Source organism: Elgaria multicarinata, chromosome 7, assembly GCF_023053635.1.
Source record: "Elgaria multicarinata webbii isolate HBS135686 ecotype San Diego chromosome 7, rElgMul1.1.pri, whole genome shotgun sequence".
NCBI classification, from domain to species: Eukaryota; Metazoa; Chordata; class Lepidosauria; order Squamata; family Anguidae; genus Elgaria; species Elgaria multicarinata.
Genome location: NC_086177.1, coordinates 16,005,681 through 16,032,677, shown reverse-complemented (window position 1 = coordinate 16,032,677; position 26,997 = coordinate 16,005,681). Strand labels below are relative to the sequence as shown.

General features: G+C 42.9%; 1 protein-coding gene across 1 annotated transcript in view; it reads right to left on the bottom strand.

The window, feature by feature from the left end:
• The window catches only part of ANKH (ANKH inorganic pyrophosphate transport regulator), a 103,505-nt gene extending 84,556 nt beyond the window's left edge, over window positions 1-18,949 (bottom strand). Inside the window, exon 1 of the mRNA XM_063130233.1 lies at window positions 18,162-18,949. Within this exon, the coding sequence (XP_062986303.1) occupies window positions 18,162-18,257 (96 nt within the window). The 5' untranslated portion in view covers window positions 18,258-18,949. The remainder of the gene's footprint in view (window positions 1-18,161) is intronic.
• Between the last annotated feature and the right edge of the window lie 8,048 nt (window positions 18,950-26,997).

Below are 26,997 nucleotides of genomic sequence, written 5' to 3'. Positions count from 1 at the left end.
CCACTTTAATGGGAGGAAAAATTCCTACTCAGCCCTCCTTCCAAAGGGAGCGACTGGCTAACTCCATACTAGATTAAGGGAGGGAGTGTGGGAACGGAGACAAAAGAGGCCATGAGTCCAAGCAGGCTGGCTCTTATAGCCCCAGCCCCACCCTGCTTCAAAGGCACACGTGCCTAAGCACATGCGGTGCCTTCATCCTCATCCTCCCCACTGGCAATGTCCACTTCCTGTCCAAGCTGGGTGGGTATCTTTCTCTTTTTCATTTTTACTCTAGAGCAAATGCAGAGGTCCTGATCCAGATCTTTAAAAACACTCTACTCCCACACCAGTGTCCCAATCCAGATCACGCCCCCTGCACCTACTCTAGAGTAAACACAAAGTTTGAAAAAATGTAACTGCTCGACACAGATTTAAAGTAATGCCTGTTTTGGCCCACACTGCTTTGTTACACAGCTGGAGGAGGCAGCTACAGTAATGACAAGTTAGGCGAGCGAATGGGATGGGCAAGACTGATGTTAGTGTTTGTTTCACTAGTTTGGTAGAGACAGAAGCGGATATAAAAGCATGTCTCACAGTGCAGTAAGAATTCTTTGTACATTGAATGCATCTTCAGCCTATGAATGACAAAGTATCATTTACAGTGGCACAAGCAGGCGTCATTACAGCTTCATTTTCTCTCGTTCCAGTCCACAGAGGATATGTCATGTAAGCAAGGTAGAAAACAAAGTTTATCCTTTGTCCCCAGTATCAACAAGGCCTGCATCAGTGAAGCACCTTTGCTTTCCCTCAGCTCTGGCTTCTGGAACCACTGCTGGTCAAAGGGGAAATGGGCGGCGGCTGCAGAATCACACTCCTTTAAAGCTTACTTTGGCATATTTCTGTATAGCAAAAATATCTGGAGAAGTGCAAAGAAAGGTGGCGGCCTGCATTTTGGTTTATGGGGTGATTACATTGTGGCTGAAACAGGAGAAGGAAGACAGGAAATACTGTGGCCTAATTCTGAATGATGCTAACAAGCAATTTCAGTAACTCAATTAACCTCTCCCTAGAGCATCAGTTCACACTGCTGTCATAAGGAGGTGGAAGCCTGTAGGTATCACACAGGATTTTGTGAAATGTTTAATGTCTGTAAAAGACCTTTAGGCAAATGAAGCTATAAATGGACAAAGCACTTCTTATATAAAAAAAAGTATAATAATGAAACTCCACTGAAGTAAACGGCATAATGACAAAAATATCATCCTCAATGGGATATAGACAGCATTTTCTGAACAAGATCTGTCCCTTAAGAGAGTTTTATGGGAGAATACCCAATAGAAATGACCAGAGAATTGCTGTTTTTGATTGTAATGCTAAGAATTTTGCTATCCTCCTTTGGAAGAAGTTTTGAAAAATTGTGTGCACTTCTGGAATTTGAGGTTGGAAATACCCTAGAACAGAAGCAATACTAAGCATATTTCCCAAACAATTGCTTGCTCTCTCTTCTGATATATTTTGCCTAATTTTGCGCTCAAGTTGACCTTAGTGACCTTTGATTTGAAATCTATGTGATTAATTATCAGTGTAAGATATTGTAACATGGCAGTTGTTCCATTATGGATAATTATGGATAATTTATGCTTTTGTTGCATTCAAAGACTGAAAGCTAGTAACAACTATGGCATCTAAACAACTGGAATAAAGATGATCCCATTGAGAAATTATCTTCTAATAGTTAAAACGCAGATACAAGGCACAAAATAGGCAAAATAATAGTACTGCTCCATATGAAAATTCAGCTCTGATTATTCCATTTACATTTATTTAAAAGATTTAAATACTGACCTTTAACAATGCTTCCAGGGCAGTTTACAAAAATCTGAGAAAAAATGTAAAAATTAAAATACAATAGGCCAAAATGATAGAAATGTTGGTATCCAGTAAAGTTCTCTAAGGAGGTACCTGGATCCCAACCTGTATAGGGCTTTGAAGGTAAGCACCAACACTTTGGATCACACTTCGAAACGCACTAGTAGCCATTGGCACAATATGTTCAAAATGACCAATCACCTAGCAGCTATATTCTGAATTAACTACAGTGTCTGAATAGTCTTCAAGGTAACTTCATGCAGAATGAATCACAGTAGTAAATCCTAGATGTTATCAAGGCATGAGAATATCGGAAGAAAATTCAAGGATTTTCTATGAATGCATCAGCAATAAAGTAAGAAAACCCTTAGTCCCCTTTTCACTGGATTTTTGCAGAGATGAAGTGAAACCGTAATCCTTCTTCCTGTATCAAATAGTTTCTGGACTCTTAGCCTCTGGTAATCTAGGCCCTCAAGCTTCATAGATTTCTCACTGCAGATAGAAATGATACCTTTTGTTAGAAACATGTGTATATAATTACACTGTGTCACAGCAGGTATAATTAAAGTGGCAGCATTTTTTTTGTGTGAAAACAGGTGAAGTTCAAATATGACAAGAATAACGCCAGCAGACTTTCTGGACTTAAGCATTAACAACTTCAATTCTGCACCCACAGATACCCCCAATATTTGATACTTTTAGTCATCCTTGAATACACAATTTGCAGAGATGCTATCTGCTCCCACAGTAATGAAAAATGTGAATATTCAGAGAATTGGGCTAGGCTGGGAAGTGAGTTTAACACTGCTTTTCAAAATAGACAGAGCACCTACCTAACAATGCAATCCTATGCATCTCTACTTAGAAGTAAACACCACTGAGTTCAATGAGGTTTACACTCAGGTAAGTGCGCATAGCACTGTTCCCTTAGTAAAAGAAAAAAGGATTGCTTAAATAGAGCGAGCCCCTGACTGGTTCCAATAGCCAGCTAAGTTACATGTCTTTTGGGGAAGCTCAAAGAGCAGTCTTGCAATCACCATGCAAGGCAAACCAAATGGAACTGGGAGGTCCAAGGGAGTCTACGCATGATGTACTCTAATGCTTTTATCAAGCTGCAAAAACAATGTCTCATGAAATTGTGATTGCACTGAAATCACACAATGGACTCCTTCAGACAAACAACACTGATGCCACTCCAGTGATCTGATTATTATTTTATTTATTTCTTAGCTGCCTTACAAAACCATGGTCTTCCCAAGGCATTTTACAATATGAAACGGTATGCTGGAATGTTTTAAGTGTTGTTTCTGTAGTATCTATTTTTAAAATGTATCCTCCATAAACTCTACAAATCCACAAGAGGCTCCTTTTTTCAATAGTCTCGTATTTCAGACCATGACAGATAATGAATGTCTATACCTCCGTCCAAGGGCTCTCTACAACAGTTACTGGCAACTAAATTGGCACTACCACCATTGAGTACTTGCCTGTTCCCACCATTTTAAATCAAAGCGCGATAGTGGCATGTTTCATGTTTCCAGTGATTTAGACTGGTTGGCCCAGTAAAAGGTACACTGGAATAGGAGAGGAAAGGTGAATAGGAGAGTCACATATGCAGGGCCGGCGCTGCCATAGAGGCAGCTCAGGCGGCAGCCTAGAGCACCAAAAAAAGGAGGGCGCCGAACGGCGCACCCGTAAACTTCTCTCCTAGAGTGGCTTCTGGGCGCGTTGTTCCAAAGCCGCCGCCCTCCAACCCCAACGTCCTGGCTTTGAAGCCAGCGCCTGGCTGGAAGCCGCTCCTGGCTTCAAAGCCAGGACGCTGGGGTTGGGGGGCGGGGCGGCAGCTTCAGAACGGCACGCCCGAAAGCCACTTCTGGGCACGCTGCTTCAAAGCCTCCGCCCCGCCCCCAACCCCAGCGTCCTGGCTTCGAAGCTGGGGGCGGGGTTTGGCTTCAGTACGGCACACCTGGGCGCGCCATTCTGAAGCCACCACCCCAACCCCCAACCCCAGAATCCTGGTTTCGAAGCCAGGAGCGGGCGCGGGGGGGGGGGGCGGCCTCAGTACGGCGCGCCTGCCTAGGGCGCAAAATAGTCTGGCGCCGGCCCTGCACATACGTCTTTGTCAGGAAATCACACAAATATCTCTTAAAGTTTCTTGTAAACCTGGAAGTAACAGGGGAAACTTGTACAATTGCCTAACAAACACACACTACCTTTCCCCCCAGTTTAACCCAAGACCAAACAGGATGAAGACAGCTAGAAGCAGAAGCACGGGAAGGAGCCTTTTCACCCTTATTATCATCCTGACAGCCAAGTGCCAGGCTTCCAGGAGGTAGATCATGGCACCAGTTGGCCAATCCCTACCCCACAGATCAACTAACTCCTCCAACTCCAAATGATCTGCTATTTCTTGAAATTCTAATATTTCAGCTCTAAGGGCAAATCCACACTTCAAATTTAAATGGAGCATATCTATTACCTGTCACAGATCCCAGCTAATGAACCTTGGGATCTGTCGTTTTTTGGGAGGAGGGGCTGGATTTAGAGTCCAAACAGTCATACCTAGAGTTCCCAACATTCATTTGGAGAAATCACATTAGTTAAACCAGTCTGACACCAACCTTTAAAGTGTGTTGTCACTGTAGTAGAGATATGCTTTAAAACACTGAGCTAGATTGTGTATTAATCTTTTCCCTTTTATGACTGCTTCTTCTTACAAACTCATGTGGCCTGCCTTGAGATGTAAGGTTTTAGTTGTATGCGCATGTATGTTTGAATATTTTAACATGTAAGGTTTTAGTTGTGTATGTATGTTTTCACATTTTATAATATGTTATCTATTCTTTTTTATATGACACACTTTTATACTCTTATAACTTTTGTCTATGTAATTGACTAAAACCTGTATTTGGTTGCCTTCAATAAATTGATGACCTTTTACACACACACACTTCCTGCACCACAAAACCACTGAAGAACAAAAATTCTGGTAGGTGTTTTTGAGGACACACACCCTGAAGAGCTTTTAATTCACTGCTCAGAAATGCACAAGATAACTTGCAAATGTCAATGAAATCGCTGCTACTGATCTCCCTCCAAAGAAGTTCCTGCTACTATCTAGAGAGCGGTTTGTAGAATAAATATCTTCATAGGTCTGTACAACCTTTCCTCAATTATCTTTTTAAGAGCCCGTTACAATGCTGGAATTGAGCCTAAGCAGTCGACCATTGTCGATATCTCGCAAGCCTCTTTAAAGAAAACAAGGCTGCAAATGTAGAAAAGTCGTCATGCTTTAGTGGCTAGAAAGAAAAGGTTCGAAATAAAATGACAGAGTGCAAATTCAAAGTTTATAAAGAATATCTACATGGCCATAATTTGTTCATTTAAGGACACTAATTTCAGGATGGGGGAGGCTTGAAGTGTATCCACACAATGGTTTATGCAAGAGGAATTCTCTGATTGCAAACTAATTGCACACGCTGGTGTGGGAACTTGTTTGGAGGGCAAACACACACCAGGAGGCTATTTTATCTTATGTTCATAAAACTAAGCAAATCTGCAATTGCAAACAACATTACTTTTCATTCTGGAACAGCACTAAAAGATCATCCCTTGACCCATTTTGCAAATCCTGGTATAGGGATGGACTTCCACGGGGCCAGTATATCGAGCGAATGTTTCTCATTCGTTGTGCACAGGCCTCACATCCCCCTCCCTTGAGACTGAACTTCTGTTGTGGGAATACTTCATTTTGTAAGCACAGCACAGAAATACTGTACCAAAAGAAAATGCAGTACGTTCCTCAAATACCCAATTCACTGCTGTTTTGCTTACAATGTGCTCCACAGTGCAGGAGTACTTATGTAGTGGCAAACAGCAACAAGGCTATACATGCAAACTTTAAAAAAGAAAGAAAAAAGGAGGCTGTGAGTTCCCATGTCCTGTGCTGGAGAGCAAAATTAGACAGCTTTTGTAAAAGGGGAGAGGAGGAAGGACAGCACTGGGACAATATCAACACTGCAATGCTATGCTTTCCCAATTTATGACATGAAGATAAGATATAACAATCTTGTCACAACAAAAGCAATCTGTGCAGGCCTGATATAAAGGGACTTCTACAAATATCAGCCAAAGAATAAAAGTCAGTTGGGCACATTCTGGCTGATAGCTCTGCAAACCCTCAATAATATTTAAAATCTAGCCAGCTCCATTGCCTATCCTCCTATACCCTCAGAATCTTCACCCTTTAAAAATTCTGGTATATTTATCTTTCTTCCCTTTAATTGTTTTTTAAAAAAACTATATCAATACAATGTTACTCTGTGGTTTCTCCGACTAATTTAAGCAATTGGAAACACTCCATCTTACAGCTCTGAAATGGTTCTCTCACATTTTATTTTAATTTCTGCTAAATGTTTATTTTTAATTGGCAGGCATTCAGAGGGGTTGGCCTCAATAGCCTTGGTTCAGTAGCTGAAATAAAGGTTAAAGATCAAATGCTCTAAAACTGTCAAAACAATCTGTTAAGCTTGATAGGAGGCCAAATGCATTGGGAGTTCAGATGCGGAAAGAAACTCAGCCAGATGTGTGACTACAAAGGCAACAGCTGCTTTCTCCTTACTGGCTTTCCTTATATGATACTGGCAGCAGATAAAATTATGGAGGAGGCAAACAACCGAGGTGAATGAGATGCTGGCAATAGGAAATCTAGTAGAGATAGGTTTTGCTAACATAGATCTATCTATATTAAATGACAAATATATGTTATTTATTTAACCCCATTCAATCTTCTCCTCTACAAACTGGCATTATGAGGGATGATCTGCAGTGGAGAAGTGACAAGGTGGAAGTATGCCTGACCTGCAAGACCACCCCAAGCTGATTTTTACCCAGGGGCTGTCTACATATGGGGAAAGCCCCAAGATGGGTGTGGATCTGTGCCTTGTTGGTTAGACGATGCAGGCGCAGCTTCACAGCCACCGTGGGGTTTCCTTGCGATGCTCTGATTTGAAAAAGTCAGGGACTTACGTCAATATGCCGCTTCCATCACGCAACGTCACTCCAAAGACAATCCAGGGCCAACCCAGGGGTGGGGGGAGCCTGGAGGAAGGTGACCAGTGATCAGTCACCTCCCACTAGGAAGAGGGCAGGAGCTAGGGGGCCGCCCAGAAACCCCGCGCTCCCTCCTCAGCATCAGGATTACCTAATGCCGCCCCAGGAGAGGGAACACACAGGGTTGAGGAGGGAGGCAACGCCAACCTAGCACCATGAAGGCAGCCCCCCAACTGAGGTTGCAGGAAATACCGGTCTGGATCATTTGCTAGGGGCAAATGTGGCTGTAGAGAGCTTCCGTGCAAAAGATGAGCATCTCTCCTCCTCCTGACTTCTTCCCAATGCTGCTCTGCAGAGAAGCAGGGACTGAAGTTTATGAAGAAGAGTTCTAGATAACCACACAAAAACACACAAAAACATTCTTGCTATGGCCACATTCATCTGGGTTGTTTACCTGCTCTATAATTTTGTCTAAAGCAACAAAGAGTCTGGTCTTTGAGGTACCACAAAACTCTCTGCAGTTTTTGCTTTAACAGACTAACACGGCAACCCTATAAGAAGTAATTTTAGTGGCTGCCAGCATCCTATTGACAAGAAAAGCCACTAGGGAGAAATAAAAATTTTGAGAAAGTGAAAGAATTTTTTAAAAAAATCTTGAAAAAGTGAAGGAATGCAATTAAGTGGCAGCAGATTCAGGACAGAAAAAAGGAAGTGTATCTCCACACAACAGATTATGTAATTCACTACCACATGTTACATCGATGAGCACTAGCTTAAATGGTTTTAAAGAGAGTTTAGGCAAATTCATGGAGTGTAAGGCTATTGCTAGCCACTGGTCATGATGGCTATAATGGAACCTCCAGCTTCAGAGGCAACGTGCCTCTGAATATCAGTTGCAGAGGAACTCAGTGAGAGAATGCTGTTGATTTTATGCCTTGCATGTGGGCTTCCTAAAAGCATCTAGTTACCATAGGAAACAAGAATGGTGAGTCAGACCTTTCATCAGATTCAGCAGGGTTCCTCTTATGCAACCATCAGTGTATGCAAATAAAGTTAGGCTTAGTCAGCATTCCTTCAGCTGCACTATTCAAGGAAGGTTGGAGATTTCCTGGAGAAAATATTTTCAATGATCCACACCCATCCTCTTGCATACAGCACTGTGTCTCTACTTTATTATATTGAAGCCAAAGCACAGCACACATATGGGCCACGTCAGGCCCCTGAACTAATCCAATCAAACTATTGCCAAAACAGAAGGAAAACAAGTGCCCCAAGAGATGGGATGGGCTTGCTCTACCAGCAATAATAATGAATGTTAGATGCTATGCAGTGACATCGCATCAACGTTTCACATGGTTCAGGGACTGACGACAAGGACTGGTGGAAAAGGAATGGAGACTACTCAAATACGTGCCATCCTGAAGTTACTTTGGCCTCCATTGAGTTATTTTTGTTTTGTTTGTTTGCATAGTAGTAACACCAGCCCAGTTCCTGTTGTAATGGCATTACAATTGGCTAGCAACAGAGCAAGCAGGGCCATTAGTTCTGCAAGCCACTTCGTGAACCAACAAGGCTGGACAAAAGTACAAGTGTTCATGTCCTAAAGAAATATTCCAAAAGAAAATTCAGTTCTTTCATTATAACATATAATTGTGCATAACTGTAATTAACACAGTGTTTCCCTATATCTATGGTAGCGCACGGTACCAGAAACTGCTGGCAAAACAGTTGTTTTATTTATAGCAAATCCTGTTAGAGGGCAGAACTAGATGTTATGATGGGTATTTCTCTCAGAATGCAAATGAAGTGGCAGGACTTGCAGGTAGAAATGTTGGGAAATACTTAACCGCCCACTACTTCTCCACTGCATGTGCCCCAGGGACTTTTAAATGCCCATGCCCACCACAGCAAGGTTCAAAACCAGCTAGGGACAAGACAGCTTTGGGGGGCAACATTTGCAAATGAAAATAGGTGTACGTGTAAAGGCACCCCTCCTGCCAATCTTTCCCTGCTCGTCCTCCCACACACTTTTCCTGTTATCTGAGGATCATAGGGTTGGGTCCACGCAACTGCTGATATAGCTTCCGAATCCCTTCCAAATCCTCTTGGATATCTGAAACATTTTGTTGCACCCAATGGCGTCATTCTACGAACAGAAGGAATCGTTCCATTCATGGAAAGATTTTTGATCTAGTGGAAGCCTCTACTAACTGAAGGAGGGAGACAATTTGTGCCCATCCTTCCTCCTCCCTACAGCCCCACACTGTTCCAGAGGATCACTCCAGAACAGATTTTCAGGAGGTGCAAGGTGAGAGGTAATAAGCACAAATGACCTTCAATTAGGAAAAGCCTCCAACTGAATCAAAAGCCCTGCTGCGACTGGAAGAACATCAGATGCAACCCTTTAGCTGTAGAATACCAGGTATTTTCATAAATGTCAGTGAAATTGGCAAGCTAGCACAACAAAATTAATTAGAGAAATAAACCAACACGATCAAAGTGTTACAACTTTTAGCACACATTTCTTATGATTCTTCGTAAGCATAAGAGCTCTACTGGCTTTCACAATTGTCCCTGAAAGCTCCCATTGTATACTGTGTAAAAGGCTCATGATTTTCTACAATAATGCAGAAGGCACTGATGTATCCAGCACCTTGTCCTACATTCTGAATCAGGGCCCCATTTATAGTTAGCTGAAAACTAAAAATGGAGATCTAAGGACTTCCGGGAAATGCTTCAGGAAGAAGTGGGTATGAAGAGAACAGTCCTCTGCTGTTGTTTGTCTTCTGTATCTGGTATTCAAAAGAAACTGCCCATTAATATGGAGGATCCATTTAGCTATCATGGCTAATACCTGTTGACAAAACAATCCTCCATGAACTTGTCTAATCCTTTTGTAAAAGCCAACTGCACACACTCCAATGACATAGGTTTCACCCCTATTATTATAAAGCACCAATTTGATGATGTAACAAGTTGGCCCAGGGTAGTCCTGTTGGTCAGGTGTCCAAAAGGATATTGTGACAAATGGAAGCAGAACAGCAACCAGGTTTGGCTACCGTTTACAAAAAAAAAAAGGGGGGGTCTACACTCTGCAAAAGAGAGTCTACATCAGGGGTTTCGAACGTTTTTCAGCCCGAGGACTGAATTCAATTTTGGAGAAGCTCTCAGGGGCCATGTTCCAGTGGTGAGAGAGGCAAAAGGGGAAAGTTCAAAATATCACAAATACCAGCACATTATAGCTTAAAGCTCTTACAGTCAGTAACTAAGCCTTAGCAGAGGCATTTCAACCTTTTAGAATGGGTGGACAGGGCAGGGGAATGCATGAAAGCAAGAAATCCACCAGATGATCAGGGAAAGGGGGCGGGGCCATCTGGAGAACCCCAGAAGGCTGGATTGGACCACAGGCAAGCTGGACCCCAGCCTTCACCAGTGCAACACCCCAGCCTACACTATAGGCCTATGATTCAGAGCACAACCAAATGCCTATGAAGAGATAGAAGTGGTGCTTCTAAAATAATAATAATAATAATAATAATAATAATAATAATAATAATAATTTGTTACCCGCCTCTCCTGCCGAATCGAGGTGGGGTACGACACAAATGCAAACGCCATAAAATACATATAATTAATTACATTTAAAACTAATATATTATTAAAAGCAGCACATTATTAAAAGGCAAGAAACAGGAAAGAAAGTACCTAACCCAGCACAATGTGAGAAAAGGTGAGTCCAACAAGAACTGGGCCAGCTCCTAGTGTCTGTAGTAGTTCAGCTCAGTTTACTTGACACACAGCACTCTTCTTTTTCCTATCCATGGCCTGATTCTCCCTACACACACACACACATTATCAGAAGACACAGCAACAGAATGTAACATTACAGTTCAGCAAGTACAAGCAGGCCAAAGGAAATGTAATCTAATGACCTAGTTGCACATTAACAAAAAGTCCCATTTCACTATTTCAAAGGATAAGATGGCAAGAATATCATAACTCCTTAGAGGATTGCAATGAGAAACTTCAAAGTTCATTGCCTTATTATTTCAAGTGACAAAGAAACATATTTCCCAAGCTCCAAGGAAGCAACAGGAGATGTTAAAAATATCAATAAGGCTCTACAAGTGACCTTAATTATAGCCAAACAAACGTCATTCCTGCTGGCAGCTACTTCAATTTACCAAAAGGTGAGAGCTGTGCTCCCCAGATAGTGGACACGTAATGAATTAAAAATGGATTCATGTTTCAGATATCGTTTTAGAGGAGAGGTGTCAAACTTTGGTGAGCCAAATCTAGTCAAATGGCCTTAGCCCATTTGGTGGCAATCTCAACATCCTGAATCTCCCACCATTTAGCTTCAATGGATGAACCTGGGTAGGTTGACCATGTAGAAAGGAGGACAGGGCTCCTGTATCTTTAAGAGTTGCATAGAAAAGGGAATTTCAGCAGGTGTCATTTTTATGCATGCACCACCTGGTGAAACTTCCTCTTCATCACAACAAAGCTGCAAGAATCTTGCCCTCTTTTGTATCTGGTCAAGAGGGCAGAGTTCTGCAGCTTTAATTGTCGTGATGAAGAGGAAATTTCACCAGGTGCTGCATGTATACAAATAACACCTGCTGAAATTTCATTTTCTATACAACTGTTGAAGATACACGAGCCCTGTCCTTCTTTCCATATGATCACCCTAAAGGGGAGAAAAATGTTCCCCTATCCACTTTCTCCTCACAATGCATCTATAATGTCCCCCTTCCTTGCTTTTCTAAGCTAAAAAAGCCCAAATATAACCTTTCTTCATAGGGGAGCTGAATCTTGACCCTTCATCATTTTTGGGCACAATCCTATGCATGTTTAGGCAAAGTAAAAGACTACCACTCCCAGCATTTCCCAACCAGTATGGCTGGCAAGGGAATGCCGGGAATTGTAGGCCTTTTCTCCGTCTAAATATTCATTTGCCCTTTTCTGCACCTTCTCCAGCCCTGCAATATCCTATTTTTATTTATCAACTGATTACATTTTTATTTTGCCCAATAGCTGATACTTTCTGAATTCAGTTACGAGAAAAATACTAATATTTCAGATGCTCATAATGCCTTCTTGAGAATTATTCCAAACTGACACAACTCAATCTAAAAACATTTTAGAGTTTTCAAGTTTCTCTCTTCACATTAAAAGGCCTCAATCTTTCCCTCATAATGATCATCAACGTTTTGTTTGGTTTATATAATGAACTTCAATGTTTGGTTTGGTTTATATAATGAACTTCAATGTTTTGTTTGGTTTATATAATGAATTTCAAAGTTTTGTTTGGTTTATATATTGCAATGTCACCACTGCATTGCACTGATGAAACACACATACAATAAATAAATTAATAATATTTTATTAGGATGATGATTATAAAATGGAATAACCTATGTGTGTTTTCTGCAACAACAGATACAAAACAGGTAGTATCTTTGTTAGATCAATAACTGGTGGGGAGAAGAATATGAAAACTTTCAAGTTAACAGATATTATTTATCTGACCAGTTACATGCCTTAAAATCCCATTACATACTAAGGTAAAACAAATTTGTAGACTGATCCTAATTTTAAGGAAAAATCTTTAGCATATGATTCATTTTAATGCCAACTTTAAATGACTGCTAAAACATCTCTACCTAAATAGATGAAAGTCCACAATCCTATGAATGCTCGCTTGGAAGCAAGTCCTGATTTTAACAGTATTCTTGATTATAAGAGGACTTACTTCCAAGCAGGCATTCTTAAGACTACAGCCTTAATCAATTTAGGTAGAAAAGAATTAGCAGTCATTTTAAGTTGATACTAAAATGTACCATGTGCTAAATATTGTTTTTCTGGGAAGTTCACAACAGTTTTTTTTTCTGAGAAGTTCACAATAGTTTTTTTTCTGGGAAGTTCACAATAGTTTTCTGTATAGTTTTCTGTATTGTCCAAACTGAATGTTCTTAAGCAGATTTGCCTCTAACCCTCCTTGCCTACTTCTTCCTCTGTCTTTTACCATCTTGAACATTCTGCTATCCTTAATCTAATCACTTTTCTTCCCATTCCTTCCTTAAAATCTGTTAGGGTCATTTATTCATAGTGCTGATGTCTGCAGCTGGCATCCTCATGCAGCTACTAGAGCCCTACATCCTCACAGGGTCCATTCGTGTTGAGACCCATTTTGGGGGCACAGCACCAGGCAGTTATGAGCCACAATTTTAAAATTTCCCAATACAGTGACCAGCAATTTAAGTCAGCCAACAGGATGGGCTCCGTGCATACAAGGATACCTATGCCCAGCTTAACATCACCCGTGTTTAATCAGCAGTAGGGATGATGGAAGAATCTGGTTGGGGAGGGGGAGCTTCTTCATTAGCCTCATATTCCAGGTCCAGTGAGGTCCAGGCCCGTTCCATTTTCCGCCAGCTGGCCCAATTCGGTTAACGACGACTCTGGGACAGCTGATGGAACTTTTTATTTATTTGTAACATTTCTATGCCACCAATTATAATAGAATCTCTCACTGGTTCACAACACTCGAGTACAATATCAAAACACATTAAAACATACCATAAAAACACAGTATCAAAAACACCTCCAACAACAATAAAAGAGCAGTAAAATGGGAGTGGTGTAGTTAATTTATTTAAGGCCCAGGGAAGGCCTGGTTGAACAAGTGTATCTTCAGGAGGTGTTTGAATAATGCTACATTTTCTGCCTCCTGAACTACACAAGGGAGGTTTTTCCAAATAGTGGGTGCCACTACTGAGAAGGCTCGCTGCCTCGGTACTTCATGGCGACATTTCGTCCATTTCAGAATGACAAGCGAGACCTCCTCTTAAAGATTGCCTGAGTATGTATAAAGGAAAGCGATCTATTAGGTATCCTGGTCCCAAGCTGTTTAGGGCCTCAAGTTCTTTAGGGCCTTATTTGATAGTAACATAACCCTGTACATGGCTGGGTAGCAAATAGGCAGCCAGTGCAGTTCTGTTAATAATAATAATCAAACATTCACACAAATTACAGATACAAATTTGCATAATTTGCACAAATTTGCATGTTATGCACAAATCACAGCCATAATTTGCACAAATCGTACAAATGTGATCAATTTGTGGTCCCATTTTCACAAATGACACCTGCAGGCACCACACAGGTGATCCTATTTGTGCAAATGGAGCCCATGGGCACCCCATTGGGGAAATGGCTATTTTAGGGTAAAAATATTAAGTTCTCAGATTTCAGGAAAAAGCCCATGCCTCAGCTCACAAATGCAAGCCAAGCTGGAGCCTCCGGGAAAATCTGACAAGCCCCCAAAGGGTCAGATTTCCTCACGATGGCCATCCCTATTCAGGACAGGCTGATATTAAAACCTTAACACCAACTGAATAATCAGAGCTCTGATTTGTAAACATGCAACCAACTTTGAGCCAATATACACAAGTCAGAATTACCAGGGCTTTTCTTTTTCTTCCTTAGTCTCATATTCCAGCTCCATGTCTATACAGCATTTTGAAATTCAGGAGGAAAAAATATTACAGTAGGTAGTGAAAAGCTGTGTGACAATGAACCCAGAGAAGGTTTTTGACACCGAAATGATAAAATATGCTTTGAGAGCTGTAAAGATTCTTCAGGAGAGCGAGCCACTGGGCATTACCATGCGGCTGGCTTGTTTAATTTGCTCCCTTCTTGAAGGCCTTTGTTTTCCTCCATTACACATATGGAGAACCTATGGACCACATTCAATCCTTTGCCATCTTCCATACAGTCCGCAGGCCCCCTCGGGAAGCAATTGGGCTCTTCCCTCCCCACTACCCACCTGAGTGGTGTTGGAACAGCTGAGGAGCATATTGCGTGTTGTGTTCCTCAGCTGTTCCCAGCACCAGCCAGCTGGGCAATGCATGTTTCCAGTGGGTGGGGGAGGCTCCACAAAATCTCATCTCCACAAGTCTATCATGCACTCCCCCCCACCAACCCGCTGCCCAGTTGAGTGATGCTGGGACTATTTCTTTGAAATACATATAGCAGAATTCATCCCATTGCTCATTGGGATCTGACTATTGTTCTTTGAGGAACAACAAGTTGAAAAGTAAACCTTGTACGGTTGGGTCATTACAAATATCCTTCCAAGTAACTTACGATGAATACATGTTTCAAGCAAAAAGCATTATATGAAGACATTATCTACATAAAAGAACAGAGGAAATTCGTACATCTGTAACCAGCTTTGCATATATCATTTCCCTTTCAAAGCATATTTACAGTTATTACATTTCAAGAGGGCAGAATAGTTTTTCAATCCGAACAACAGAAAAATAAGGTTTGGATGTACTGTATACAATAGCAGGTGGTTGAATGCCTTAAATATAAGAAGCCACATGTAAAAAAAACGTTTCCGTACTTATTTTAAGCACTGCTATGGCTCTAACCCCTTCCGCCCAAGGCCTAAGATCCCTAAGAACTCGCACTTTGTTGCTATAGAATGTACTAGTTCTATTGCCACTATTGTTTCCTCTTCCTCCAAAATTACTCAAGGCTAGTTAACACAAATTAGCTAGACATCACAAACCCTATAACTACCATTTCATAGTCACAACTGAGCTGGCAAATAGATGGATCTTCTCCGCTTTAAATTCATCCATTACAAGCAAGGAAGTGATTCTAATCCAAATCAGAGACTGAGGCTATAATCCTATTCCTACTTATATGTGAGTACGCCTCATTGAACTCAATGGGACTTACGTCCAAGTAGATATGTATAGGATTAAACTTTGAGATAATAAACCCAGAAGGGCAGTAGTTATTACTCTGGATGGATTAATCTGGGGCACAAGGTTGTTCTCTTGTATGTGTGGTTCAGGGCTTCCTCATTCTCAGCATATGGATGGGAGGGAGACGGACAGCACATTTAACTACGATCACAATCCTAGGGGCTTCTTTTCATTCTTCATTCATTTTTATGAACTAACTAGCAATTGAAAGTGACCCATTTGGAAGCTGCATAAGTAACAGTTTGGCTACCTTGGATATCATGACCTAGGATGCAGAGTTTATTGCAGCCCAAAGAGTACTCTCTCACACATACATTGCCTGGTTAACGGACGTAGCCCTGCCCAATTTAGCAGTAACACACTGAGGCTAAGTACCATGTTGTTCACCAGCACAGCAGTATCAAATGTTACATAATTTATCTAGCAATGAGCCTGGGCAAATCTGAATGCTTTCAGTTAACACATTGACACACCAAGGAAAAAGGGCCATTTCACACATTACACAGCAACAAACCTGGGTTTACCAGTCAGTGTACACCGAACAGGAATTGTAGACAATCCAAGCACTCTGAAGAGTGTCCTGTATGCTATGTGTGTTTCCAAACACCTGTCTGTCACCTCTGACTTTACTCTTTTTAAACAAGTGCATTTAAAAGAATCTTACAGAGCAATCCTATGCATATCTACTCAACAGTATGTCCCAATGAGGTCAGTGAGACTTACTCCCAGATAAGAGTGTAGAGGACTATAACCTTAGCTGTACACTTAAAGAAGCATATTTTATGAAGCATCTTTGAAAGATTAATCTGTTGGATACTAATTCAGAGAACACACATATTTCCCTCCCACCTCTACTACTGCAGTGATTTCCTTGACACAAATAAGAGTATTCATGTTGGTACCCAGTGCAGGGACCAAACAAGCTGACTGATGTAGCCACCAAGTATCAGTGCAAGCTCCCAAAAAACATTTGCTCATCTATTATATCTACTAAATCTAAGCTTGGAACTAAAAAATGACAGACATGACTAATGTTAAAAATATTGAGTTAAAAGAAACAGCATGCTTTTAAACTCCGCTTTGTAGACCACAGTGCACACAAGCCATAAGGAGCAAGGCCTCACTCTTAAGAGGAGGAATTCAGCTGCATGATACTTGTGCAGCATTCCTCTCCACCCCCAAACACACCCTTTCCTAATGCCATTACATAGCATCTTCAGTCATCCAAGGGCAGCTTAATTGAGGCAGCAAGAACTGCAGGAGCTGACACCTTCCGACCACAGGCTCTTCAGCATTTAAAGGAGGTTATACCATCACCTGTTTTTCTGTGATGACACAAGGGAAGGAGGAAGGGCATGAGTAGAGAAAAATATATTGGGGAGAGGGCGCAAAAAGTTTAGACCCTTCAGTCCCTACCATAATAATAACAACTAGATCTCTCCAGGAAATGAAGAGCAGGCAAGGGGAGGGGGGCAAAATCCACAATTTAGGCTGCAATGCTGAGGCTGCTTTTTGGGGATTAACCCCTCAGCAAGTAGGCAAGTCAAGGGCTTGCTTCTGAGTAGACATACAATTCTTGAGCTGTAAGTGAATGTAATTTATTTTTCTTCTTTTTGTTCTTTTCTTTGCAAAACCATGTGCAACACCAGTAATCACCACCTCCATATTGAGAATGCCCGAGGCCTAATAAACATAATAATAATGCACCCAGCCCCCACCCAAACGCACGGACCAAGCACAGGTGTTCCATTAAATTTATATATGGACAACCATTACTTAATGGAATTCCAAGTTGCATAATTCTACTGAGCGCTGTAAGTGGCTTTTTTGGCCTTTACTGCACCCTCAAAAACCCTGCTGTTGCAAAGCAGGGAAGGGGGTTTAGAATGAAGAGTACATACATCCAACAACAGCAAAAACGAAAGCATGGAAAGAAGTCCCCCCTCTCCCCGCTCCCCGCTCCCCAAAACACAGCAAAGCGAAGGGCTGTTTGCATCTAGAATTATGTGCTCTGAATAATCCCCCAAGCAGATCAGCTGTGCCTCCTTCTGCCGCCTAAGGGTTTCATTTCTCTTCGGTTGCTGTTTGTATTCTTCCCTCGACCTGGATCTCTGCAATCTATTCCGGGTGCCGCCAAACACTCGGGGCCCCCACCCCCGCCTAGTGTTTGCCTGTCCCTCTGCCCCTTGCATGTTCTGGAAAAGGCAAGCCGGCTCTCCTCTGACATTCAAATATCCAGCCAGAGTTTTGTTGCTAATATCCGCCAATGATTCTGTGCTCCCCAGAAAACGGAGCGCGTTATGCGTTTTGTCATCACTCAGCATTAGGGAGTCTAAAAATAGGCTGGCAACGCACCACCGTAGCAACCTTGCAGGCTATTTACATCACTCGGCGCTGGTTGCATTTCCAAGGGAATACCTAGAAAAGAGTTTTAAATAAAGAGAGAAAGGGATGGACCGGTTACGGGTGGCCTCTTACCTGTTCCCCGAAGTCGATGGCTATATTGGTGATGCCCAGAGGGACCAAGAAGCGGATCAGGGGCCAGTAGTTAGTGAGCGCCGGAAATTTCACCATAGTCCCAGCTGTGCGGTGACCCCAAACACATCTGCTGCAGCAGGGAGGCTGCAAGGTGTGGGGGAGGAGGAGACGAAGGCAGGAAAGGGAAGCGAAGCCTCCTTTTTATGCACGGGTCTTCTGGCTCTGCTGGGAGAGGAGGCGATGCATCAGGCAGAGGCAAAGGCAGCAAGTAGCAGCGGCTCCTCTCGTGTCTGTCTCCTTTCTGGTCTGGTGCGTTTGGTGTTTGTGCTGCTCCCTTTAGCAAGAAATCCAAAAGACCAAGTCCATCCCTGCCGCCGCCGCTGCTCCTGCCCTCCTCCCACACAATACTGATCTGCTGCTGGTGGAAAAAAAAAGAGGAGGGACGCCGGCACCACCACCATCACCGCCGCCGCCAGAAATTTCTATGGGCGCTTTTTCCATTATCAGAAGCCCGAGGGCAACCCAAGAGAAAAAAAAATACACAACACCCCACAGACTCGCTCTGCGGGCGCCTTGGCTTGGCTTAGCTCAGGCTAGCCGGCAACAGGAAGATGATGGCGGGGGGAGGGGGGGGATAAAAACAAAAACAAACCACACATCACCGGCATGGAGATCAGACAGGATCTGCCCGGCTGTCTCTCCACCTCTTCTTCCTCCGCCTCTTCTTTCCCGAGGATGTGGGGGCAGAGAGAGAAGGAGGGGTGGGTGCGGGGTTGCGGAGTTTGCTGCTGGCGGAGGGAGAAACGAAATCCAGACTAGAAAACAGCCACTCAGCCCGACTGTCTTCTTTCTATTTTAAATTAAATGAAGTATTGTTATTTTGGCGGCTGCTCTCAGCCTAAGCTCGGTAAGCACGTGGCCTCCTTTGACACACAGGCTCGTTTCTATTCGCTTTCTCTCTCTCTCTCTCTCTCTGCGCTCTCCCCAGCCGGACGACAAAATAAAGACGAAAGGGAAAGAGAGGCTTCTTTTCGCTGCTCCTCCTAACGCTGGAGCCTGGGCACAGCAGCAACCTCTAGCTGCCGGCTGCCTGCCCGCTGCAGCCAGGTACGAAGGCCAAGCGGTGCTACAACAGCGCGCAAGAGCGAGCCCTGCTGGATCCGACGCAGGGCCGGGCCGGCGCGGTGTTACTAACATGGCTCTTGCGAAGCTGATAAGGAGTGCACGAAGGTGGCAGAACTTTAGCTCCCCATACTTGGTCTTCGGAGGTACACTACGCCTATGCGCGGAGGCTCGATTCCATTTGCTTATCATAGCCAGTAGCCATTAGGTAGATCTGTCTTCCAAGAATTTGCCTATTATTTATTTATTTATTTATTTATTTATTTATTTATTTATATAGCACCATCAATGTACATGGTGCTGTACAGAGTAAAACAGTAAATAGCAAGACCCTGCCACATAGGCTTACATTCTAATAAATCCGTTCCTCACCCCCACCCCCACCCCAAGTGATCCTTTCTAATGGCCAGCATCACCTCTTGTGGTAGGGAAGGGTCATACAATTATGAAAGTGGTTATTGTGTGAAATGGAAAACATGTTTTTAATACTTATTATTTATATTTATTTATCATATTTATACCCCACTCCTCAGCCAAAAAAGGCTCTCAGAGCGGCTTACACTTAGCAAAAAAGACAGTCCCTGTCCTCAGGCTTACAGTCTAATAAAGACATGACACACAAGGAAAAGGAGTCCAGGAGGGAAGAGGTAAAGAGAAACTGAGAGAGAGAAATTAAGTGGCCTGGGAACAGGGCTGATGGGATTATCATGCTCCTGAAGGAGGGGAGTCCAAATGGAACAGACTGTGATGTTTCTTCCGCCTGCTCCTGTCCCCTTGCACTTCCTTCTTCCCCACAGGGCCAAGATGACAGTTTGCCCTGTGGGGGTGGGAGAAGAGTCCAACAGGAGCAGGCTGCGTTGAAATATATAGAGCCCATTCACATGAAATGCCAGTCTCACTGTGGGTTATTCTAAAGGTGTCAGGCACCATTTTGAATATGCAATCACCAGTGGGCTTGTGGTGTGTTGTCTGAACCTGCCATTGAGGATTGGGTGAGAGTTAAACAGCCCTCAGTTTGTCGTACAAAGAGGGCCATACGCTATATAACGGGTCTCAGTATGGCCCTCCAGAGTTGTCCATATACGCTTGCCATGGCCCTACCCCATTTCCCCCAACCATTTGGAGATTCCTGAGGGATGTCTTGATGTTGTCTTTGTCCCGGGGTGGCTCCGAATCTGCACAGCGTCGGTTATTTGACGCAGACGAAGATTTGAAGCCACCCCGGGCCAAACCGGCAAAGATACCCCAACTTTTCCAGCCAGAGTGAGGTCAGCCCAGCTCTTCTGCCAGTCTTTCCTCACTCAAAGCCACTCTGGGGGCATTTTCGGACAGAAGGCGACCTCCTATTGGTCAGCCAACCCTAATGGCCACCAGAAAGCCCGTGCTGCCTCCCGTCGCAAGGATAACTTCCTGCTGCTGTGCACCAGTGATAGCGTGGGGTTTGGCGGCAGAGTGGTGGCATGAAGACAGCCCCCTGGCTTTTGTGCCTTTGCCACCCCACTTCTAAAAGGTTGAAATGCTCTCCTGAAGGTTAGTTAGTTTAGCTAAAACATGCTAGCATTTTGTCCCACCCCCTTTTGCCTTCAGCCCCACCCTCTACTGGGATGAACCCCACCCCACCCCAGTTTTTCCAAACCAGAATTCAGCTCTTAGACTAAAGAGGTTCAGCAACCCTGCTGTGTAGACCCAGATTCCTGATAGTTACTCCACAATTAGGCAATTTGCTACCCTAGGAATTGGAAATCCCAGTCTAAGGCTATTTTTGCGGTTGACAGTGAGGAAGTTTCTGTTATATGTGAATTTTGTTATAAAGAGCCATGGGGGAGGGACAACATGTTGTGTGGGGAGTACCCCTGAAATACAGTACTGTGCATTGCCTATTCCCTCCTCATCCTAACACAGCCGGTGTCTTCTGAACAGGGCCATTCAGAGGTTGGCCCTCCGACTATGCTCTCAGCAGGCAGTTAATTCCAGTTTCCCGACACATGTATTTGCAAAGGTGGTTGCATTAACAACTCCCATTTTTAAGGGTAACATGTTTTGTTACAGGGAAAACACAGAGCTCTCAAACCTGTGTTTCCACACGACCATGACCACTGCAAAACACTACTTCAAAGGAAGGGGAAAATTTTGTAGGGGGAAATCAATGGGTGGGAGGCAGTGACTTGACCCTTTTGCAAGACATTCGCTGGCTGAGGCAGAGTAGTAAATGGATTCTATCCCCCACCCCATTGTAAGTCGAGATACATCGTACCTAAGGCCAGTCAAAATACTTTGACATCTGTGACAAAAATCTTATAAGCTCCTTCCCCCGCCCCCACTTTCTCGGCAGTAAAAACTAACAATTTGCTGCCCTTCTTGACATCAAAAATCTGCTGCCTGAGGCAGCTGCCTCACTCTACCTAATGGCAGGGTCAGGCCCTGACATTCTCCCTCCCTCAGCTGTTTTTAATTAATATATATTTCCCTCTAGGCTTTGGAACTAGAAGCAAGCTCAGCTGAAGGGGGAAAAAACCATTGGAGTGGGAGCATTTGCAGAAGGAAATCAGGGGGTACAAAAGGGGTTACAAACCCTTCCCACCAGTACTCCCCTGTACATGTTCCCTATCATGGGATGCTTTAGTGTGGATTCCTGCATTGAGCAGGGGGTTGGACTCGATAGCCTTGTAGGCCCCTTCCAACTCTGCTATTCTATGATTCTATGCCCTTGTTATCTCAGCACACATGGTTTGGGAAACACTTAACTATGCCCCAAATGTACCATAAAGCATCTTAGGCACACAGCTAAAAATGTAACGTGTTGTGGGTAGCCTCCAATGAAGGGAAATAGGATCCATTTCCCCCCCTTCCCCCCCATTTGATAGTTAAATAATTTTTGCCTTGTACAAATGGTGCTGATAGACTTACATGCAAAGAGATTAAGATCTTCTTTTTCCACAGTAAAAGGGTGATAACATGATTAATTTATTTGTGTGGAGCTCAAAGACAAGGACAATTGCAAAACCAAAATACAACTGATATTTGCATTTGAGTGCTGTCATTACCCAATGTTCCAGACCTTGTTTGTTATAATATAGATAAGGTTGTTATTGTAATCCTCTCTCTATTGGAATCTGGAAGTCTTATCTAAGGAATGAATATCTTGGATTACTTTTTGGGGGAAAAAGAAGAAAAATCCCTCTAAATTCCCTGGAGGAATGTTTATTTCCTAATAGAAAGACGGAATTATCCTTTCAGCTTGGCTTTTAAATTCAAAAGTGGGACAATATAAACGTAGTTCACAATGGTCAAGCCATAGCAAAAAAAAAGTGCTTAAGAACTACTTAATTCAATGGACCAAGTTTAGTTGTACATAACTTCCATTCTACTTATTTTAAAGGTACTTACACACAGTTAACTTGACCAATATGTTTCATTTATTTATTTTTCATCCTATGTGGCTACACTAGTTGGAATGCAACTGAAACAGGTCTTTAATGTACATAAAATGTAAGTGTCTATAACACTTTATTCCAGAAAAACATAAGCATGTATCAGTTCAAGAGTTTTCAGGATTTAAACCCTATATTGACAGATCAGATAATATAACAACAACAACAAAAAGTTCCCAGATGGGTGTATTCTCCATTTCCTAAGAGGATTGTAAAGAGACTATGAGCTCCATCACACCAGCGATTTAGTGCACTCTCTCCATGCCTGGTGTGTGGATTTGCAGCACAGTACTCACATGACGCCATGCCTGTCCTTCTGACGCCCCGCCTCTTCCCTGTTTCCCATCTTTTCCTAGAACGCCTAAAGTCTGGATTATTTTCCCTAAGCGTTTTTTTCATTGGGGGCGGGGGCATTGCTGTGACAGGAGCATTGCTGTTGGCTTGAATGGATTGCATCAGGTCCTAGCAGGGAAAAAATATCTCTCCCAGCAGCCAGCTCCAAGCCTCAATATGAAATCCAAACCTTGCATCCCAGGCTTGAAAGCGTGTGGGGTTTTTTTTAATCGTACAATGCCCAAATCTCTGCAGAGACAGGATTGCCCCCAAAGAGCCAGATTAAAGGGTCGTTCCATTTTTGCAGGGCAGAAAGGCAGCCTGGTTGAAGTACTCATCTGACAGGACCTGTCTTGTTAAAGGGGGGAGGAGCAACCAATGAGCTGGAGGGAGAAAGAAGGGACAGGGTGGAGTGGAAGAGCAAACAAGCAAAAGAGCATCAGAGGTAAAAAATGTGGAGACAAAGCAGGAGGTGGGTGGGAATTATGTGTGATGGAGCCCTATATAGGTCCCTTCATGTGAAGGGTTCTCCATAAGTACAAGGGGCTGTATGACCCCAGTCTTGACACTGAGCAACTTCTTCAGGCCCGCCCAGTTTCAAATCACATGGAATCCAACGTGCACATTGCTCTACACTCGTAGCCTTCTTGTACTCCAAACATCCCTACACAATGTGTGGACATTGGGGGCAGGGAAGCTGCATGATATTAGGGTATTCATGGGGGGCCCTCTTCACATGATTAATGCATAAAAAAGGGCTTATAGAGGAGTGATCCAGGAGTGATCCTTTGGCCTGATCCAGTAGGACTTCTTATGTTCTTACTCCTGTCAAATTTCAGACGTAGTGAGCATAGGGCTCAAACAACTGGCTTAGAACTACCACCATAAAGTTATTGCTCTAATAATTTTCAGAGATCAGGCACATCTGTTTCACTATGGTACACACATAGTTACTACTGAATTGTATTTCCCTAAAGTTAAATTTGAAGGGTATTTCACAGTTCCTTAGACAAAACATCTGAGAGATTTCAAGGGAAGCTAAAAGAGCTGTGCAAAGACATCAGGGAGATAGCCTCTTTTTTGCCCATGTCTACGTGGCCACCGTCTTGCTGTATTGTGTGTGTAGAGCTGTTTTTCTGATTCAAGGCTTTCCTTCAAGATAATTTTACTGGTTATAGTAGGGGGACCATATGAAAAGGAGGACAGGTCTCCTGTGTCTTTAACAATTGTATAGAAAAGGGAATGTCAGCAGGTGTCATTTGCATGCATGCAGCACCTGGTGAAATTCCCTCTTCATCACAACAGTTAAAGCTGCAGGAGGCCTGCCGTCCTTTATATCTTGTCAAGAGGGCAGGGCTCCTGTAGCTTTTACTGTTGTGATGAAGAGGGCATTTCACCAGGTGCTGCATGTATGCAAATGACACCTGCTGACATTCCCTTTTCTATACAACTGTTAAAGATACAGGAGCCATGTCCTCCTTTCCATATGGTCACCCTAGGTTATAGAGGACCACAGAAACTCAGCCCTGTAAAACAAGGTATTCATGTTGTTATAATCAGGTTTGTTGGGTCCCTGGGACACGCTAAGACTTTTGAACCCTCAAATTAATAAGGGTGGAATCCAGTATTAATTAAAGCTCTGCTTTATATGGGCAACCAACCTGTTTGGCCAGCCATCCTTGTGAGATCTATAGGATTTCCAGAGGACTGTATAGGATGTTCTCTATGCATAGCAGGTTACTGTGCCTCATATTCTGAAGGCTGCCCACTATACTATCTGTCAAACTATTCCATAAACTCATGGGAACATCCTCTGTTGCAGAGCAAGGAGCTGTGGTATGAAGCAAAATTCAAGGAAACCACGGTGTACGGATGGAAGCACTTGTGAGTGCGCAAGCAGCTCTTTGGATTTGCGCCAGGGTCTGCTGACCTGATCTAAAAAAAAGTATAAAATACAAACAAATGGTGAGTACTAAGAGGAATGAAGGAGGGTATCATCACCAGAAAATCAGCCCTAGCTGAGAAATAGCTTTTTAATAGAGCAGAACTGCAAAAACGTTGACATACCAAGCCAAAAAAGCCCACCCATTGCTCATGGCTTCCTACCTGGGACTGCAAAAATGGAGGCAAAGGGGAATTTCCTGGCAGGTCACAATACATGGTTGAATAGATCACAAGTTATGGGTACCTGGCTGCAGAAGAACAACGTTGCAGTGAAGAAAAATGGGGGCTTCCCCACACTAACTGAAGTAAACAGCAAACATTGCACTTTTAAGTCATAAGCAGGGCAATTTGTCTGGGTGTACTTTAACATATATTTCCATGAAGAAGACCACAAAGCAATCTGGTATGCCAGGTTCTGAAAAATGACCTCATTTAGCATCCTAATCTCTTTTAAGTCATCAACACACAGCAAAGGTTACTTTGCCCTTAACCTCCATCATTATAAGTGCATTTCCTGTATGGAAGTTTCAAGCACCATTGTACCCAAGGGGCACTACACTCTACTGTTACCTTCCACTTGCTTTATAGTTGCCATGGTAAATTCCCCACACATTGGTGAACTTTGAAATTGACATGAATGTTGACAATCCCAGGCAAATTTTGTGAATGTTCAAAAGCGCTACGGAATGTGGACACTTATTTATATATGATTGTCTGCATTCATTGTGGTGTATGTCTGTAAAACACAGGAAATAGTGGGTTGGATCCAGACTTAAAAGCTTCTCTACATTAAGGGAAATCCCGTTGTTTACCTGCTGCAGTTGTGCTTCCTGTTTCTTTGGCATGATTGATGTGAATTGGATTACATGGGAGGAGAGGGGCAACAAGGCAGAAGGTCCTGCTGCGGTTTCCCAGGGTTCCTTTAAATGGCAGACACAGTTAAATCGAGGGAGCACCTCCCTCTCATGTGTGCAAAGGAGGGGAGGTTTTGTTGTCTGTTTCCTCACAGCCCCCAGGAAAGCCAGGACTTGCTTCTGAGTAGAAGTATTCAAAAAACTGAGCAGTCACTGCAGCACATCATGATGTACCAACTGTTGTTGACATGGTTAACAAACCACCCCTAGTACAGCCTTGAATTCCAGGTGGCTTGTTACCCATGGCAACAAGCCATCCTGCCCAGGTTCGCATGTCACAATAAGCCACAGTGACCACCCACTGCAGCTTGAACATTCACAATAGTGGCCATCATGCAAACTGGGTCACTGTCTTGTAAACCACCCAGAGAACTAATAGGTGATATAGAAATGTAATAAATAAATAAATAAATACTCAGAAGTAATTCACACTGAGTTCAATGCAACTTATTTCCAGGTAAGTGTGTATAGGGGTGCTAATTATTTGATCAAGAATTGATTGAGACACTGTGTTCTTTTTTTAAATGTTAATTTCAAGAACTTAACCAGCACACAATTGCGCTCCACATTTGTTCATTCGGATCAAATACTAGCTCTAGATTTTTGAACACCTACACCATTTCATATATAAGCATTCAGTGAAAAAGTGGATAAATCCAAAAGTGCAGGCACTGCCTCTTTTTCAAGGATATTCACAAAACTAAGGCCGGTGCCCCTGGAAATTTGGTACTTCAAGCTGGTCCCTAGTTTGACTATATGGTTGGTCTAGCCCTGATAATCCATGCAAACAGCCTGTGTGAAGCTCAAGTCTCGATCCTAATTATATGACAAACATGTGGGAGGCAAACACAAACGAATGCTGTCATCCAGGATTTAAGCTTACAATGATGCTTAGGTTTGAAAATGCAGTGTTTAATTAAGGATATTTAAATAAATAAATGGTTGTTATTATTTTTCCTTTTAACCATTCCACCTTGGCTTACCCTTATTTGCTGTGGGACTGAGGGCTATGTTTGCCTTGAAATAGAAGATAAGATTTCAACAATAAAAAATGGTCAGTTAGGCCTTGAATTAGCTAAACTAGCAAGCTTG